Genomic DNA, 18,489 nt, shown 5'->3' on the forward strand with positions numbered 1-18,489 from the left:
AATCTTCACCCAAATCCTAATAAAAAAAAAAAAAAAAATTAGGAATCAACAATAAAAATTTATTTTTTTAAACCCAGTTTGATCCTGGATCATATATTTACAAACATATACCTATAAAGGACATTACTGGGAAGACTTTGAGTATGGACAATGTAGTGTATATTGTTGTTGTTGTTGTTATATGCCATCGAGTCGGACCCGACTCATAGAGACCCCCTTGGGTTTCCGAGGCAGTATCATTACGGAAGTAGATTGCCCCATCTTCCTTCCAAGGAGTGGCTGGTGGGTTTGAACTGCCAGCCTTCTGTATATTAGAAGGCATTACTTTACTAAGAAGTTGCTCGGAAGAAAGATGGGGCAATCTACTTCTGTAGTGATACTGCCTCGGAAACCCGAGGAGGGGTTGCTATGAGTCGGGTCCGACTCGAAGGCACATAACAACAACAAGTTGCTTAGGAGAATTAACACTGTTGTTGCTGGGTGCCACCAAAACTACTGCTGTAGAGTCCATTCCGATCCTAATGATCTCATGTAACAGGGTACAACTTCCCCACAGGGTTGTTTTGGCCATAATCTTTATGGAAGCAGACTGCAGGTCTTTCTCCCGCAGAGCCACTGGTAGGTTTAAGTCACCAAGTTTCCGGTTAGCAACTGAGCAATTAATTGACTGTTGTGGCACCACAGTCCCTAGGAGTATTAACAGCATTGTGGTTGTGTGGGAAAATGTCCTAGCTCCAGTGTTAGTGTATTGAGGAGTGAAGGATCACGAAAACTGCGGCTTATTTTAAGATGACTTAGAGAGAGAGAAACTGAGCATGGGTGAGTGCACACGAGCATGAGAAAATTAACGGCAAATGTGACAACCTTTTAACAACCAGTAAATCTAGGTGAAGTATATAAGATTATACTACTTTCACATTTTTAGTAGTTTAAAAAATGTCCAACACAAAAAAGTCTGGAGAGAAAAACCCAAATCCACAAGTTTAGAAACTAAATGCACTTCTTTAGTTAGCTATGGAATACAGCTAAGCTAATACAGTGTTTGTAGTTGTAGGGACTTAACTTATTATCAAAGTCCTGGTGGTGCAGTGGTTAAACACTTGGCTGCTAACCAAAAGGTCAACAGTTCAAACCCACCAACTGCTCCATGGGGAAACAATGTCCCAGTCTGCTTCCTTAAAGATTTATAGCCTTGTAAACCCCATGGGGCAGTTCTACCCTGTGCTGTACGGTTGCTATGAGTCAGAATACACTCAATAGGCACAACGCAGTGGGCTTTGGTATTATTAATCAAAATAGAAACAAATCAAATGAGCTCAATTTCAACGCAACAAGCTAGAGAAATAAATAGTGAAACTTACGCAAGTTGAAGGGAAAAAGTATTTAAGGTAGGCACAGAAACAGAATGAAGTAGAAAAAACTAACAAAACCAAGCAATAAAACCAAAAGCTGCTTCTTTGAAAGGATAAGTAAGAGACAAAAAAAAAAAAAAAAAAAAAAAGGGGGGGGGGGAGGGGAATAGTTAAGGCTTTAGGAATGTAAAGAAGGCCCTAATTATAGGTACATTTGAGATTAAGTGCTGAGAGGAGTCTATGAACAACTTTATGCCATTAAAGTTCAAAGGAGACAACAAATATATTCACTAAGAGGAGGAAAAGCTAGCCAACTTATTTTGTAAGGTTAGTATAACCCTGATACCAAAATCAGACAAGAACTCTGTAATAAAAGGAAATTATGTATCAAAATATAGTATCAACTGCATCAATAAAATATACTGAAAAGAACAGGCTGTAGTCTTTATCACTGTTGATTCACCTCTGATATTAAGCCAGGACAGACCCCTTCCATTAAGACAGCTAGCTAGCTATTACTACACTAAACAGTAAAACAAAAAAAATAAAAACAAATTTTCCTAGTAAGATGGACACAAGACTGAAAAAATAAAAAAGGCTCAAGGACATTAAACCAACTGTTCCTTGTTTGTGGCCTGTCCTAGTATTTTGAAATGAAAACAATTTTTTTTTGCCATGATTTGCTCTAACAAATACACATCTGCTACCTGATATTCAGAAGCTCTACTGTCACAGGGTTAATTTCTCAGCAGCTAGCTGAAAGGGCTGCAGTTCAAACCCATCAGCAGCTCCGTGGGATAAAAGATCTGGCGACCTGCTCCCATAAAGACCACAGCCTAGGAAACCACAGGTCGCTATGAGTCAGAATTTGACGCAATAGCATATAACAACAATAACCTGATATTTAATGAATCTTTTGACTAAAAGGGCGTGGCTTGAGCATTCAAAAGGGACCTCCAATTAAGCATGGCAGATCCAATACATCCAATCCCTACCTCTTCCTGAAGCTCCTCTGAATAACAGTAAAAGGGGCAGGGATGTATGAGTGTGATTAACTCACAAGAATTAAGAATGAAAGAGACAGCATCTTGAAGCTAAAAAACATGTCCAGCTGACTTGGCAGACCTAAAAATGTAGAAAATTCTGCCAACAATAGACGGGGGTCCAGAAGCAAACAGCTTCAAGCTTAAGAACTAGAGAAAGGCTCAAGAATTGGTGACCCCAGGTATCACTAAAAGAAGTCAACAAATTAGGTTAAAACAGGAAAATAGGTTTAAAACACCACAGTGAAAACAGGAGAATTAAGCAAAAGTCTATATGGTACCCTGATAGCTCTCCTCACCTTGGGGGTTACCACAGTCAAGCTCATATGATAAAGCGCATATCAATTAGCTTTTTAGAGCACTTCTCTAAAATACAACACATTCAAGAACCATGACATTTCAGAAACTTGTGAGATAGAAGTCTCTGTTACTTACTTACACACACACAGAGGAATCTGGAAGTAAAACAGGAAAAGCATGAAGAAGAAAACTTAAGGGGGAAAAAACATACTATTCTCAGGGAGAAAAGAGAAGGTATTACATAAAAGAACAGGATACCATTAAAAAAAGTTCAGAGAACAAAATGGAGCTCTCAGATACAAAGTCTAACATTTGAATGAGTTCTACAAAGTGAGAACAAAGAAGAAAGGCAAGGAAATGAAAGAACATTAAAAATATTCTTCCAAGCAAAAAAGACAAGCGCTTCCAGACTGAAAAGGCCCAGCAAGTATCCAGAACAAAAGACAAAAGAGAAACCCATACGAAGGCACGCCATTGTGAAATTTCAGAAGCCTATGAATGACAAGAAAAATCCTAAAAACTTCCAGAATGAAAAGATCAAGTAAGATGAAACCAAATCAGAAGGGCTTCAGTGGCAATACTGGGGCAATCCCCTTTAAATTCGGAGGAAATTATGAACTGTAACTCAGAATTCTCTACCCAGTAAATGCAATAAACGAGAGGATAAAACAAAGATGCTTTCAGTTATGCACTCACTCGCTGCCACTGAGTCCTTTCCAACTCATAGTGACTCCTCCTTGGGTTTCCTAGGCAGTATCTCCACGGAAGGAGATTGCCCAATCTTCCTTCTGAGGAGTGGCTGGTAGGTTTGAACCGCCAGCCTTCTGGCACTATGCCACCAGAGCTCCCTTAGTTATGCAGTCTTAAAAATTCATTTCCCGTGTTCCCTTTAAGGAAGCTACTAGAGGATGTCTGCCACCAAAATATCCCCTTTGAGGGTTAAAAATTTATATTAAAACCCCAAGAGAAGATTTCTCAAGAATAAAAATTCCTGCCAACTGACCTTCAGCATATTGTTAAATCAACAGAGCAGATGTCAACTTCAGAAACACAAAATGCTGAAGTGAAATTTTACAGATGTGGGTAGATAACTGGTAAAAACCCAGTCAAGAGGTAAAGGAATTTAAAAGAGATTTCATTATGAAGTTCCATTAAGACCAGCTTTTCAAGTTTTGCAGTAGGAAAATGTCTGGTTTCATCAAAGCCTATTTATTTCTCTTAAGAAAAGCATACACATTCCCATACATGTATACCTTGTTACCCTAACAGTGAACACTCATATTCCACCTTCTAAAGTTCACTGTTAATTTCAATTTCACGCGTAAGGAGTCACATTAACTAAGAACTCTGTTACATACTGTTACATACAGGAAAAGCGATACTGTATGATTATATATACTATATATATACTATAATCATACAGTATCGCTTTTCCTGTATGTAACAGTATGTAACAGAGTTCTTAGTTAATGTGACTCCTTATAATAAATATCGAGGAGCTCTGGTAGCATAGTGGCTAAAGCCCTTGACTGCTAACCAGAAGGCTGGCGGTTCAAACCCACCAGCCACTCCTCGGAAGGAAGGTTGGGCAATCCTACTTCCATAGTGATACTGCCTCAGAAACCCAAGGAGGGGTCGCTATGAGTCGGGGCCGACTCGATGGCACATAACAACAACAACAACAACATAATAAATATTAGTAAACTGGCTACTAATTAATTGTTTTATAGGCTAAAACATCCTCTTTTGCTTCTTTCCCACTAATTATCTTACTTTAGAGTCAGAATCTAAGAAAAATTAAATGTGAGTTTAAGGTCCTTTTATTTTCACCCAAGAGCATCACTCCTGTTACCACATCTTTCAACTGCTAAGTTGGTGTCATTCATAGTTTCCATCAGAGCAAAATCACAAGCTTTTATTTACTGATACAAGCTGTAATCACATAAAAGTTATCCAAACTGCCCTGAAAAGCAATGCCACTATTTTGTCTGAATACTGCTTTTCAAATTATGCTTTCAGAAATGGGTTTCTACCATGTCCCACAGGCCTGGCTCCAAAATTCTTAGCAGAAGTTAAGGGTGTGGAAAAATTAAAAGAAATTAAGGCTATGGTAGTATTTGAACCACAATAAAAACAAATTCACAAAAAACAGCTTTAAACTATGCTTTGAAAAGAACACTTCAAAATCTAAAATAATCTGTGTCACACGTATAAGAACATAACTAATGCCGAATAGGGCTATTTTAAAGCAGTTACTCTAGCTGCTCTGTAGCGCTTGCTTTGTATACGGTGCACGTGAACATACATGTTCAGAGTTTGACAGCTTGAATCCAGTGTACTGTTTCTTTCTTTAACAGCGCTGTATCATGACCACCACGAGCAATTAAGATTTATATAAAAATCTCAGTTAACATTCACTGAGGTGTGTTGTCTAAAACAGGAGTGTTACAGATGTGAGATCTGCTCAGATCCAGCCTAGCAACTACTTCACGTAAGCAAGGCAAGTGTGATGAGTCATTTCACCAAAACCAAGAGCCCTGACCATTTCATGTATCCTTTACTCCTACTACAAAGGAATTCAATTGGTTATTTCCTTCTCTCACCAGTAACCTTCTTCTTGGCCTCCTTGTGTTCTGGAGCATCAACAGTACTTATCATCACCTCTCCACCCCCCATTAACCCCATGCCAGAGAGAAAAAGTATATACGCACCTTAAAATCTGTATTATTGATATATTCAAATACCAAAGCTGGTGTCTTTGACTGTAAGAGAGAATATTAAATGCTTTTTAAATACTCAAATAATAACTGTAATTTGCTTTTGCCATACTGGCCCATCCCCAAATCCCATTCAAATGAAAAAGCGATTTACTCATCAGAAAGAACCTGACAAGGCAGTGCTCTCTGGACATTGTCTGATGTTGAGGATTTGCTTCAACATAACTGAGGATGGTGGGAGTCGGGTAGAACTGAAATGAAGTTAGCCATGAACTGATAAACTGCGGAAGCTGGGTGACAGATGCATGCTTTTGTAAATGGTTGAAAATTTTTCACAAAAAGTTTTTTTTTTGGAAAAAAAAAGAGAATGTATTATCTGAATAACTTATCAAAAATGTCAATAAGCTTGGCATGTTATATAAAAATTTACACTCTGCAGTATTCTGTTTTGCCAACTACAAAAGTAGTTACACACTTACACATTTTCATCTTTGTTTAAAGCCGGATGCATCTGACAGACTCATCACAGGCCTTGGGAGTATGTCATATAGCCATATATGAGACTATCGATAAGCCACCATGTGAAATCATTGCCTTGGCTAGAGAACATTACAGAATGTCTCACCTTACAAACAGACATGCTTCCCAAAACTCATATATAATCAGAATTTTTAAAGGCACTAATAATCTTTAATATACGAGTACCGACATTGAATTTTTCCTTGTATACATCCAGGTTTTCAAACATCAGGTTTACTTAAGGGAGGTAAGAGAGTGCTAACAGGCAGTAATAAGTTTTCAAAATTGGGAGAAAAGCAGGGGCTTTTCCAAGGAAAATCTTGGAAATCTATGGCTGGCAAGTTTTGCTCAAGGAAACAGGTAATACATAGTTACCTAGGAACTAGGCCACAGTGCATGCATGCAGATCTTTGCCAGGACAACTCAAAAGCCCCAGCAGCACCCCCAGTAATAGCCATGATCAGATGATTCTTCACTAGTCCCAAGTTGAAAGGGTTTCATCAAGAACACCTGATCTCTCTATAGGCTGTGGAGCAAGCCTGTTCCCCCAAAAGTTAGGAGCCAGGGTTCCCTGCTAATTTTTATCTATTTCACTTTACTGGTCTTACATATCCTGTAAAACACACACACACACACACACACACACACGTTAAGTAACACTGCAAACATAGAAGACAGTAAGTTCTGTTAATTTAAAAAAAGAAAGCAAACTAAAGATGTTCCTGTTATACCATGTTACATTTTTCTGAAACCTACATTTGTACGTAGTGCTCTTTTTCAGAGGACAACACTCATTGTTAATACAGACCATTTTCAAAGATTATGTAGTCCAGGGTTAGTCATCTTTAAGACTAATCTGAGCTAATCAGGCCGAGATATTATTTTTAATGTAAATCATCATCTGGCATACACCATCCCTCTCAAGCTTTTCAGGGTCCAAAAGGAAAAAACTCTCTTGATTCTTTAGTTCAACAATACTGTGTGATCTTGGACAAATTACTTAACCTCTGTTGAATTCAGTTTTGTCATCTTTACAACATGGACAATAATGTCACCTACCCTACTGGATTGTCTTGAGCATTAAATGACGTGCTATGATGAAATACTCCGAACAGTGCCTGGCACGTGGTAAGCACTCAGTGATCACCTATTATGAGGCTATCTTTAGCAAAGACTGACTTCTTAAATAAACAAAAAGCTATCACGGGAGGAGTTGGACAGGAAGAATATATATTTGAGGTGAAGCAAGTACAAATCAGAAATTGGAGAAGAAATGGGGAGGGGGGAGTCCCCAACCTTGACTAATCAGCAAAATTTAAGGTTAATTTACTCTCAGAGAGAGAAAACAAAATTAAAAAGCACACCTAAAATGGCCAAGAATTAAGCATTTTAACAAAAAATATTTTCGTGTTATCTGCAGAAATGAAATGAGTCCTACTGGTGCACGCTCAACTAAAGCCTCATATGAGAAGCAGCTTCCCCAGGGATTGGAGCGGGGACCTACTCAACTCTCTCTGCCAGCCATCCATATTGGAGACATTCAACATGTTTGTGGGATCCATCAAATAAGAAGGCAACAAACACAGAGTAGGATTTGACAAAAGCAGTGATGAAGACTTTGTCATTGGGTCATCATGATTTTGTCTGGTTTTGAAAACCATTCAGTTTCAAAGATGAAGGAATATAGTAACATTCCTCATCATTCTGAGGTTCTGTGTGTTACTTTTACACATACACACGCACATACACAAAGCAGCCAGCAGTGAGTTTTTTTTTTTGAGTGAGTATACTCTCCCAACCATGCAGCACCTACCACAGGGTCCTTTACAGTGTCAATCAGCTTAATGATATTTGTTCCACCACGAAGGTTCTCCAGAATCTTAACCTCTCGTTTTATCTTCTTTTTCTTCACTGGCTTAAATACACAAGAGTAATCAGAAGTGAGACTCCTTTTGAAGTTAATATAATAAACAAAACTTTAAAACAATGTTAGTCAATTAAATGGTTACTGATCTTGCACCACGTTGTGTTAAAGAGCATGTCTATATTAGAAGGGAAAATAATTAAGATAAAATGAGCTTGCTCATAAGAACATTTACATTAAATAATTTATAGACTTATATAGCTTACTGTCAGATCTTTAAGTAGCTACATTTAGGGCACTTACAAATTTCAAACACTCATGTCACACTTTAAAAATAAAATGCTTTCTTACTTGACAGCTGCCCAATAGAAAATGTTATCACTCTGAACAGCTGTATGTCATGCACTCACAAATGGAAAAACTGAAACAAAATGGTGAGACACCTGCTCCTCCAATGAGTTACATGTCATTTTGTCTTCCAGGAGTGAAGACCAGTTCACTGACATCAAGTTACCAACTTGTTTCCCAGCTGCTGGCTCCCGTTTCCTGTCGCCACTCCCATTTCCTTACTATCTAAAATCCGAAATCAGCACAGAGCAGTCAAATTTCCTGACGGATCCCATTTCAAACGAGAGGTTAGATCAGCAAAGGAGACTATTGATCTCTGATACAGCAGTGATTGAAAACTTCTGCTATCTACTATTTGATCTCCTGCATTAAAAAATTAGATAACTTAATTAGAAATACTAGCATTACACGTTCGTTCTTGTCTCAAATGAGAGAACGTGAACAAAAATAAACATAGCTCTAAAAAATAAGAGCCCATCACAATCAAGGATGTTTTATAAAGCACTCAGAACAATGACTGGAGTACGGTAAGCACTCAATAAATGTTAGCTGTATTATTTTCAAACAGTAGCACCTGGGCTTAACTTACATGAGCATATTTAATCCTCACAAAATCTCTATGTAGTAGACTCAGCAAAGTTGAGCGATTTGCCCAAAGTCACACCGGTAGTAATAAGAAGGATTCAAATCTAGGTGAGTCTGACTCCACAGGCAGCTCTCTTAACCACTGTGCTTTTGTTTCCCAAGTGTGGCTAGAGGGAGAGATGTAACAGAAGGGGGAGAAACTAACCAAGGAGAGGGAGTAACAGCACAGGCAGTCAGGCCAGTGGGTTTGCCATGCAACAGCCCAACAGGATGGGAATTTTGCATCTGTGTGCTAGTAGTGTAGAAGGGAGATGTAACATACACAGGTGCCAGAGAAACCTCCATCTTTTGTTGCTCTCTAAAATATAGCTCTGAACACAGAACAAAAGGGAGATAAAACATCAAACAGAGAGCCACATGCATCATCTACAAAAAGGTGCTCAAGTGAATGGCTGGAACCTAGCAGCACCCCTCTAAGCCATGAGCAGCCCTCTGTGAGCATTCTCAGGAGAGGAGATCACTATGCCCCTTCCCCATCTCCCTTTAAGAACCATACCCCTTTCTTCATCAGGGAGCTCAGTACCGAGAAAATAAGCACTTCACAAATGGATTAAAAAAAAAAAAAAAAAAAAAAAGCCAGGGACCCACTACAGAATAACTGGCTTGTAAATTAAAAAAAAAAAAGCCCTGGTGGCACAGTCAAGTGCTCAGCCGCTAACCGAAAGGTGCATGAGTTGAACTCACCAGCTGCTCCGCAGGACAGTCTGCTTCTGTAAACATTATAACCTTAGAAACTATATGGTGGCAATTCTACTCTACCCTACAGGGTCGCTATGAGTCAGAATCGACTGGATGGCAACAAGTTTGGTTTAAGTTTCAAAAGTGTCAATTTAGGGAAACACAAAAACTGAGCGCCTTTCCCTATTAAAAAGATGTATGACAACTGATTACAACATATGATGAGACTTTCTTTTGCTATAAAGAACATTAATACAATTGGCAAAAGTGAATTGAGGCTGTAGATTAGATAGTAGCATCGTATCCATGTTAATTTCCTGATTATTATAATCATGGCACTGTGGAGTTAGAAAGAAACTGTCCTTGTTTTTAGGAAATACAAACTCAAATATTTAGGGATGACTGCAATTTACTTTCAAGCACTTCAGGAGAAAATATTCTTTATATGTATGTATACACATATGCATGTATGTGTACTTATATCAGAGGGATAAGCAGAGGAAGAGAGGGAGGGGGTGGGAAGAAGAATTAAGCAAAGGTTAACACTGGGGAATCTGGGTGAAAGATATAAGATAATTCTACCATTTTCTGTAAGTCTGAAATTACATCAAAAAGAAGAAATATACAAGCCGCTTTCGTTCAACTTTTATCTATAAACCCAGCCAATAATACTAGATAATCCAATGCCTTTCAATGTAAGAAAATTCTAGAGTTTTCATCCACCCCTAGAAGTAGCTATAGATCAGTAGGAATGTAACAGTGAAAACAAATGCAGCCAGAACTAGTACACACCAAAACCCCACCTCCACTCTCACCAGTCAGTCAGTATGAGGGAAGCCATTAAATTAGAAGCCTTAGTGGCACAATGGTTAAGCCCTCAGCTGCTAAAAGGTTAGAAGTTCAACCCCCTCAGTGGCTCTGCGGGAGGTAAACCTGGCGATCTGCTTTCTTCCCTACAGATTACAGCCCAGAAAACCCTATGGGGATAGTTCGACTCTGTCACAGAGGCTCTGTGAGTCAAAATCGACTCAATGGCATCTAACACCAACCATATAACCCATTAAAGAAGTCGCTTTTATGACGCCACCCCCAAATAAAACCTTGCTCAGCTCTCCTGCTGTTCAGCAATAGGTCAGGCAGGCACACTGTTCCTGGACAACCCAGTTAAGATTAAGATATCTTTCATTATGTCTCAAGGTAAGTTATAGAACAACTGAAGCAATTTTGCTCTCAATTATCACCTGTGCAATGGCTTCCCAAACCAGAGGCTGGGACAACAGGGCGATTCTGAGGTAGCACAATGGAGCCCCATAGTAGCTGGAGTCCTCAGAATACTGACAAAAGACCAAGAGACTGTGAGAAAGAAAAGTGACCTGCAGCCCAGGACATTCCCCTCCAAAGCACAGGCACCGATCCTCTACTTGAGAACCAGGCTGCAGATTAACTGTTTAGCCTCAGCTTAGTCCTCCGAACCCGGAAGATGCTGTGTGTGTTACACCACAGTTACTCCAAGGGAGTGAAGGCCATTTTACTTCTACAAAGGAAATCGAAGAGAAAAGCTAAGACATGAAGGATCAGGGCAAGCTATAAAATTACCTTCTCTCAATTTCATCCCAAGGAGGCACCTCCTTGGCATCGTAAGGCATCTAAATTATAGGTTTTGCATAAATAAGGATGCTTTGACCATCCTGACCAGAGTTGGCACTCATTCACCAGAAGTCACACAAAGTGAAGAAAATACAGACATTTCTATGGCAATCTTAAAATTTCATCTTGAGTTCTAGAAAAACTCTCTCCTACCAAGGGTTCATTTATTCAAATTCAGAAAAGTTGTTTAAAAAATTCAAACTGAATCAGTTCAGCTATTTTCCAAATAATTTTTTTCCTCTCTCCAAGTCTAGAAGATAAAATGGCAGAGTTCAAAATGAATTAAAAGGAAACCAAAGTAAATTAAGTTTTGATAGTAAATAAATTTTGCACACACTCAGAATATTTAAAGCAGAAATTTTTTTTTTTTTTTAAATGTTCTGGCATATGCTCTGAAAGTTACAAACAAAAACAAAACCCTCCTTGGAAGGTTTCTGTCTAGGTGGTGACCAGTCCAGCTGTTACAGAATCCAGTTCAAAGAAACCCAAGAGTGAGGCACCTTTTTTCTTTATCTACTAATATTGAAAAACTTTAAAACAAAAGACAAATTAGGTGCCAGGGAGCTTATAAAAAGTTGGTAGTCAGACGTCTGTCCTGTCTCACTTAAAAAAAAAAAAGGCCTGTTTTGAGAAGCTGAACAACTAGCATTTAATTCTGACTGAATTTGCAAACTTCTTTCTGTATATCCACCAAAGGCATGTGAATGATGACCTCAATAAAACCTAGCAAATATGAAAAGAAAAAATACCATTTAAGTATCTTTCCAAACACAGCTGCTGATTTTTCAAGACAAGCAGAAATATGACTCAGAAGTTTCAACTCCAGGGTTACTTTTACTCCACTACCAAACCACTGACTGCCCCTATTAACTTCATCACCTGCAATAAGTAATTACAAAAAACAATGGCTGCCAGGCACGTGGAAGGATGGAATAAGGAGGAAAGTTCAGCCTGCTGTTACCTTGCCAGGGTCTCTAAAGTCCACGGAAGTTGACCTAAATAGAAACATATACTATCTGAGCAATGTGATTTATCCACAGCCATGTTTCCTCTAATCTTTCAAGTCCCATCTTTCCAATGAGGTTATAAATTCTTTGAAGGTAATTGTTTATTTTCAGCATTTAAAAAAATTTATTAAGAAGGTTGGGCATAAAGTAGACCTTTCGGGTCTTATCAAAAGAACATCACAGCCCTTTCTACTAGTGGTTGTGCCCTCCTAAAACCATTCACTTGGCCCAATGTAATACTAGAACTGTATTTCATTGCCTTCCAAGCACCAGGCACTGTGTTAGGCACATTTAATCTTCTGATATAAAAGCACTATTGATGTCATTTTACATGAGGACACCGAGGCACAGGATTCAAGTAAGAGCTTCTCAGGGTTCGTGTGACCATCTAAATCCAGGCAGTGGCTTACCCAGCCACACTCTCTGACTCCAAGAGAGTGGAAGCAGCAGCACTTCTGGGAGTGCTAAAGCACTGCCATGCACCTATCTGGGCCTCATCTGATTCTCCCAACAACTCTGTGAGTTACCCAGGAAAGGTAGTCTCATTTCACAGATGAGAGAGTCAAATGGGCATAAATGGAGAAGCTGGTTCTAGACCCAAGTCTCCTGCCCTCCATTTACAGTATTTCTTACACTATTATCACCTTGACTACAATGTGACAAATTCTGAAATTAGGCTCTAGACACTGTCTGAAGCCATGCTCTACACATGAAAATGGGTACTCTCTAGGTATTCTTATCCATAAAGGGTTTATGTATTAAATGGATATAACTGTTAACCTCCAAATCTGGCCAGTTTCTCCTCATGAGATTGGGAGAACTGTATGGATTTAAAAAGCATAAAAACACAGTCTGCTGAGGCTTCTAACGGACAGAGAGTAAAGTAACATCTTATGTATGCATTAAACATGTTGCTGTGGACGCAAATCACAGAAAACCCCTGTCTGGGTCCCTACAGGTCTCTGGATATTCATCCATTCCACCCTTCAACTAACAACCAACATTCCTTTCAGAAGAGGAACTCCAAAAATCATTAGAAACAAATCAATTTCAGTTGACTTTTAATGAGTGCTCTTCAATCCTTCTAATACAGTCCACTACATCAAAAAGTCAAATATCCAGCAAATATCCCAACTGGGCTCTCATACCTACCAAGACTCTGTGAAGAGGGTATGTGTATATATACACGTATATACACACACACGTGCGCGCGCGTTATAAAAAAAACAACAAATAAACAACCTCCTGCCTTTGAGTCAATTCTGACTCATAGTGATCCTTTGTTGCTGTTGTTGTTATGTGCCGTCGAGTCGGACCTGACTCATAGCGACCCCTCCTTGGATTGCCGAGGCAATATCACTACAGAAGTAGATTGCCCAACCTTCCTTCCGAGGAGTGGCTGGTGGGTTTGAACCGTCAGCCTTCTGGTTAGCAGTCAAGGGCCTTAGGCGTTATGCTACCAGAGCTCCTTAGTGACCCTTTAATACAGAGTAAAATTGGACCATAGGGTTTCTAAGGCTGTAAATCTTTACAAAAGGAGACTGCCTCATCTTTCTCCTGGGAAGTAGCTAGTAGGTCTGAACTGCTGACCTTTTGGTAAGCAGAAGAAAGCCTTAACTACTGCACCACCAGAGCTCCTCAGGATGAGTATAGAGGATTCTAATACTAATGCTTCTACCCCAAACCATGCAACCCTGAGCAAACTGCATCCTCCTGCCGGGTCTTGGATAATACGTAAAAAGAACTAGGGCTCTAGAGGTTTTCAAGCTCCCCACAACCCAATTCTGTTCAACACAGATGAACTCACAATTTCTGACCCCACAACCACAATATTAGAAATAGTAATGACTACTTTACATGTAATTTTAAAAATTTCTATTATTTTAGCAATATTTTAATACCAGCATCCTGCTCCAGCAAGACCCACCACCCAAGAAAGTCAAAACGGGAGAAAGCACTCTATCGGCACAGTGAGACCACAATCTGGCCGAACCCAAACAGTCACCAGCTCACTACGGAGTTACGAACAAGGATCTGTTAGTAACAGATCTCACCCTTCTTCTGTCTCCTGCCAACGCAAAATTCCACCAGTTTTAAGCATGATTAAAAAACTAACTTGTATTACCACCTCCCCATACACACACCTTAAGAATTAATTTTTGGGAAAAACGTGTAGTAGCTGTTTATAAAATACAAGTAAGAAGAGGCAGCCTTGTATGCTACCAAGCCACTGCACTGCTGGCTCAAAACACTGTACGTCTGTTTTTTCAAAAGTGGTACTGTTTAATTTCTTTTCAGGAAGCAGCAGTTTAATTCGAAGGATCCCAAGGCCTCCAAGCAGGCCTGAAATCCACACTCAGGCGGTGCTCACAAAATACCGACAGGTGTCAAAAACGGCCACATGCTTTTATTTCTGTGTACACCTTCTTAAGAGGTACGAGAAAGGAACTGAAGAATTGATTTTTTAGAATGAACAGATGAAACTCTAGGCATTCAAGTGGCTTTCAACTTGCTTTATAAATGCTTAACATTTCCCCCCTTTTCCTCTTTTCCCCTCAAAACAATTTGTCAAAAAAAAAAGATACAACCTAAAAAGAAAAAAAAGATACAACCTCCCTGCTGATTTGGTAATTTTAAAGATTTTAGTCTCAGAATTTCACTGGAGGATAGAGAGTAAAATCTTGCTCACCAATTTCTAAATACCTAAAATCTCCTAACAGTCCCAATATATTCTGATCAATAAAACACTTGGACATCTATTGATGAAAAGTAAATGACGAAAAACTCCTCAGTGGTCACTCACCACCCAACCACACTCACATAAGGGAAAGGACTGATTGGAAAATGTTATTGGTGAAAAAGACAGCCCCCATCTTCAAGGAAGACTTTTCCATCATTATGTGCAGATCAACACATTAGGTTCCTTCCTGCAGTTGAAACACAGTAGGCCTACATAAGAGAAAGGAGCTCTCCTGGCACAGTGGTTAAGGCATTCATTCAGCTGCTAACCAAAAGGTCAGCAGTTCAAACCTACTAGCCCCTCCCCAAAAGAAAGATGAGTGAGTCTGCTTCCATAAAGGCCTTGGAGATCCTATGGGGCAGTTCTATTCTACTAATCCTACAGGGTCACTATGTGTCAGAATCAACTCAGTGGCAGTGATACCAAGTTATTTTCTTGAGTCCCCCTAATTATGAGCAGCTGGTACTCTGTTAAGGACTTAAATTTCCAATGATCAAATACCGTAACAGAACAGGTATCAGTCATAACTTCAACTTATGTGAGTAAGAACACAACTTCAGATAAAAATCCTGTTGTTTTTTAAATACTTATAATTTACTTTAATTCAACCTGTCAAAACAAAACCACAAATAATACCATTAGTGGTTTCTTATCCCACCCTTAGTTCTTAACCAAGAACAAATCTGGATAGAAATGTCACAGGGCTTTGAAAAACAGAAAAGAACAAGTGCAGTTTTTACCATTAGAAATGAGGTGGTCCAGACTGTACCCTAAAAAGAACCTGCAGCAAAATGAAATGACAAACAACACTCCATTAACTAGAGCATCAAAGGGACCTGCCTCCCAAGTCTTATTCTAGAAGACTGCACCCAGTGTCAAGATCCTACAACTCAAGTGAGCACTAAGAGACAGGAAGAATAGGAAACAGGAGTTCAGGTGAAGGGTCGTTTCAGCATAATGATGTTAGAGAAGTTTCACTATGTCTAGGCTTCCCACTAGTTAAAATAACCTACAGATTCCATACTGGGTCCCCTAAACGTATCCTGAAAATCCTTAGAGCAGGGGAAAAAACTACCCAACAAGTGACCCTGTGAAGCGCTTTAGAAGGATGATGAGAGCAATACAATGCTTTCCTTAACGAACATACTGGTATTTATACTTACACCTGACTGCTGTTCTTTCAAAAGGATACCACGGGAGACTGCACATTTGTTCTAAAAGTGCTGCCACTGCAGAAAAGTTTAGACTCTTTTCTAGAACTGTTTTAGAGTCAGCAGTGCACTCTTCCGAATGTACAGTAGCAGAACATGAAAATTTCTAATTTCAATTTAGGTCCTGCCTACTTCCTACAATTATTTGAAGCAGCTTTTATTAAAAACATTTAGACTTATATACACAAAAGAATAAATTGCATAGCTTCCTCAGATTGTCCCCTTTGGGGTGTATCTGTATTTGTTAAGGAAGAACAAGAAAACAGAACCACGTGACTCTGTAGGTGAAACTCACACTTAAGGAAGAGGCAAGCCAAACTCTACACCTTCAACATCAACTTGTCCCCAGTGGTTCTGCCTGCACTAGTAACTGTGGTTATCTCTCCCTGCTGCAATTCCACTCCCATCACTAGGCTAGGATGGTCCTGAGGGACACAGCTCATCACTTTTCTGGAAGGTGATTTCCAGATGGCATGAGCCTGACCCCTAATATTCAACAGGGACTACCTACAAAGCTGCCCTAACACTGCCCTTCAAACGCAAACAGCTTTTTAACCTCACGTACTTATTCCACAAAAGCTCCACAAAATGGCCATACTGAAAATCACATATACGTAGTGCTTGAGGCTTGGGAATCTTTCCCTACATGACATACATGCACATTAAATGACCTGATGATAACGGAGACCCATCACAAATTCCAAGAGTTACTTCTTAGTACACCCTGTAAAACATTATTAAAGCGACACAACCAATCACATGCCTGAAGGAAAATTTAGACAACGCTTCAAGCTCATTATGTCTCCATTCGAGAGATAACAAAAGGCCCATCATTATCCAACTTAGGCCACTGAACCATGTATTAAGATTGCTTTGCCCTCATTATCATCTCAGTGATTACAAACATACTCTCCTGTTCCACATTTCACTTTTACTAGCTAACACAAAACAATGAACCTTCTCGGTATTATTGGCTCAGTATTTCCATCCCATCTGAGACTTTCCACAAAAACTGAAGAAATAAGTGATTATCCACAGAGGCGTCTAGCTCCACTTTGGCTTCAAACTCATCTTTGAAGTAGCTCCAATTTTTTCCAATACTCTTTCAGGAATAACTTAGAGCACGAGGACTAACCGAAAGCTTGAGCAGCCCTTGGATGGACAGGATCTTCATAAAGAGCTTTTCTTTCCTCTGCACTTTGTAATAAATGGAGTCCCTCTGGAAGTTTTGCTTTGGGAGCCCAACATTTAAACTGTGGAACAAGGATGTTCCTGAATTAACCTGCTTCGATTTGAGACCAGTCTGCACATATTCTTGGAAGTGCACAGGAAAATGGAGGGCTATCAGACAGAAGACGATACAAAACTGAGAGCCAGCAATGCTTACCCTAGAACGTCACTAGAGCAGCTATCCTTTTGACCTGTGGAAAAAAATTTAAATGCCCCTCATAATACACTCACCTTGAGAATTTTTACAACCACTCTCTCATTGTTGGTGATGTTAATGGCCTCAAATACTTCACTATATTTTCCCCGACCAAGTTTTCGAACCAGTTGGTAATCATCTTGATTACTGCAAAAGGCAAGAGAGACACGTGAATGCCAGGACGCTTAACCAAGCCTACGTCCACTATACATCCAGCCACTTCCATTAATCAAACGCCTGGAAGTGTCTATACATCACAACACGCACGACTCATTCCCTAAATGAAAGCCGTAACACAAACTTGGCTCCTTCACTCTGCACAGCGCTCCTCACAGAGGTCCTCTAACTTGGGGAGATGAGGGAGGCCCAGCTCGGAGCCAATCTAGAGGGAGATGACCAAAGCACCCCTCCTGCAGGCCCACGAGCTGTGGTTCCAGCCAGGGCTCCCTCGCACCTGCCTCCTTCCACACCCTGAAGGCAGCGCCTGCTCTGAGGATCTGGACGTCTCTAAAAAATCTCCTCCCACCCATCCTCATTAAAAAAAAAAAAAAAAAAACCCTAAAAAGGCAGAGAATTTTAATAGCCCAAGAGGACAGCTGTTGAGTTTCCACCCCAACAGAAACCCAAAGGTGTGAGGAGGAAGGGCTGCCTCCTCGCTTCCATGGGGCTATGGTCTCGGCACCCTACACTTCCCCTCAGAAAGAAAGCATTCCTTGGACTGAGGAGGCAGAGGGGTTCACAAAGGTGGGAGAAAGGGACGAGAGATAAGGACACGTGTGAGGGGGGCACTGTGCTCCCACGCCAACCCCGAGGAAGCGCCGGCCCAGGAGAGGGGCAGGCGGGGAGCCCAATCGTCGGGAGGCAAGTGTGGTTCGCGCCGGAGCGAGGCCGAACCCGGAGCTGAGGACAGAGAGGGGCGGCGGCGGCTTTACCCCCAGCTCGGGACGTGCGCCTCATAGTCCCAGTACTCGCGGCTCCTGAGGCTGTTCACC

At 40.2% G+C, this 18,489-nt stretch overlaps 1 protein-coding gene across 1 annotated transcript in view; it reads right to left on the reverse strand.

Moving 5' to 3' along the window:
* CSNK2A2 (casein kinase 2 alpha 2) overlaps positions 1–18,488 on the reverse strand; it is a gene marked incomplete at its 5' end in the record, with an annotated part of 39,531 nt that extends 21,043 nt beyond the window's left edge. The window contains 4 exons of the mRNA XM_007947579.2: positions 5,407–5,457; positions 7,745–7,846; positions 17,533–17,644; positions 18,430–18,488. Coding sequence (XP_007945770.2) covers positions 5,407–5,457; positions 7,745–7,846; positions 17,533–17,644; positions 18,430–18,488 — 324 coding nt within the window. The remainder of the gene's footprint in view (positions 1–5,406; positions 5,458–7,744; positions 7,847–17,532; positions 17,645–18,429) is intronic.
* Between the last annotated feature and the right edge of the window lies 1 nt (position 18,489).

The sequence above is a fragment of the Orycteropus afer genome, unplaced genomic scaffold, assembly GCF_000298275.1.
Source record: "Orycteropus afer afer isolate SDZICR_OR568_19922 unplaced genomic scaffold, OryAfe1.0 scaffold00009, whole genome shotgun sequence".
NCBI lineage: Eukaryota > Metazoa > Chordata > Mammalia > Tubulidentata > Orycteropodidae > Orycteropus > Orycteropus afer.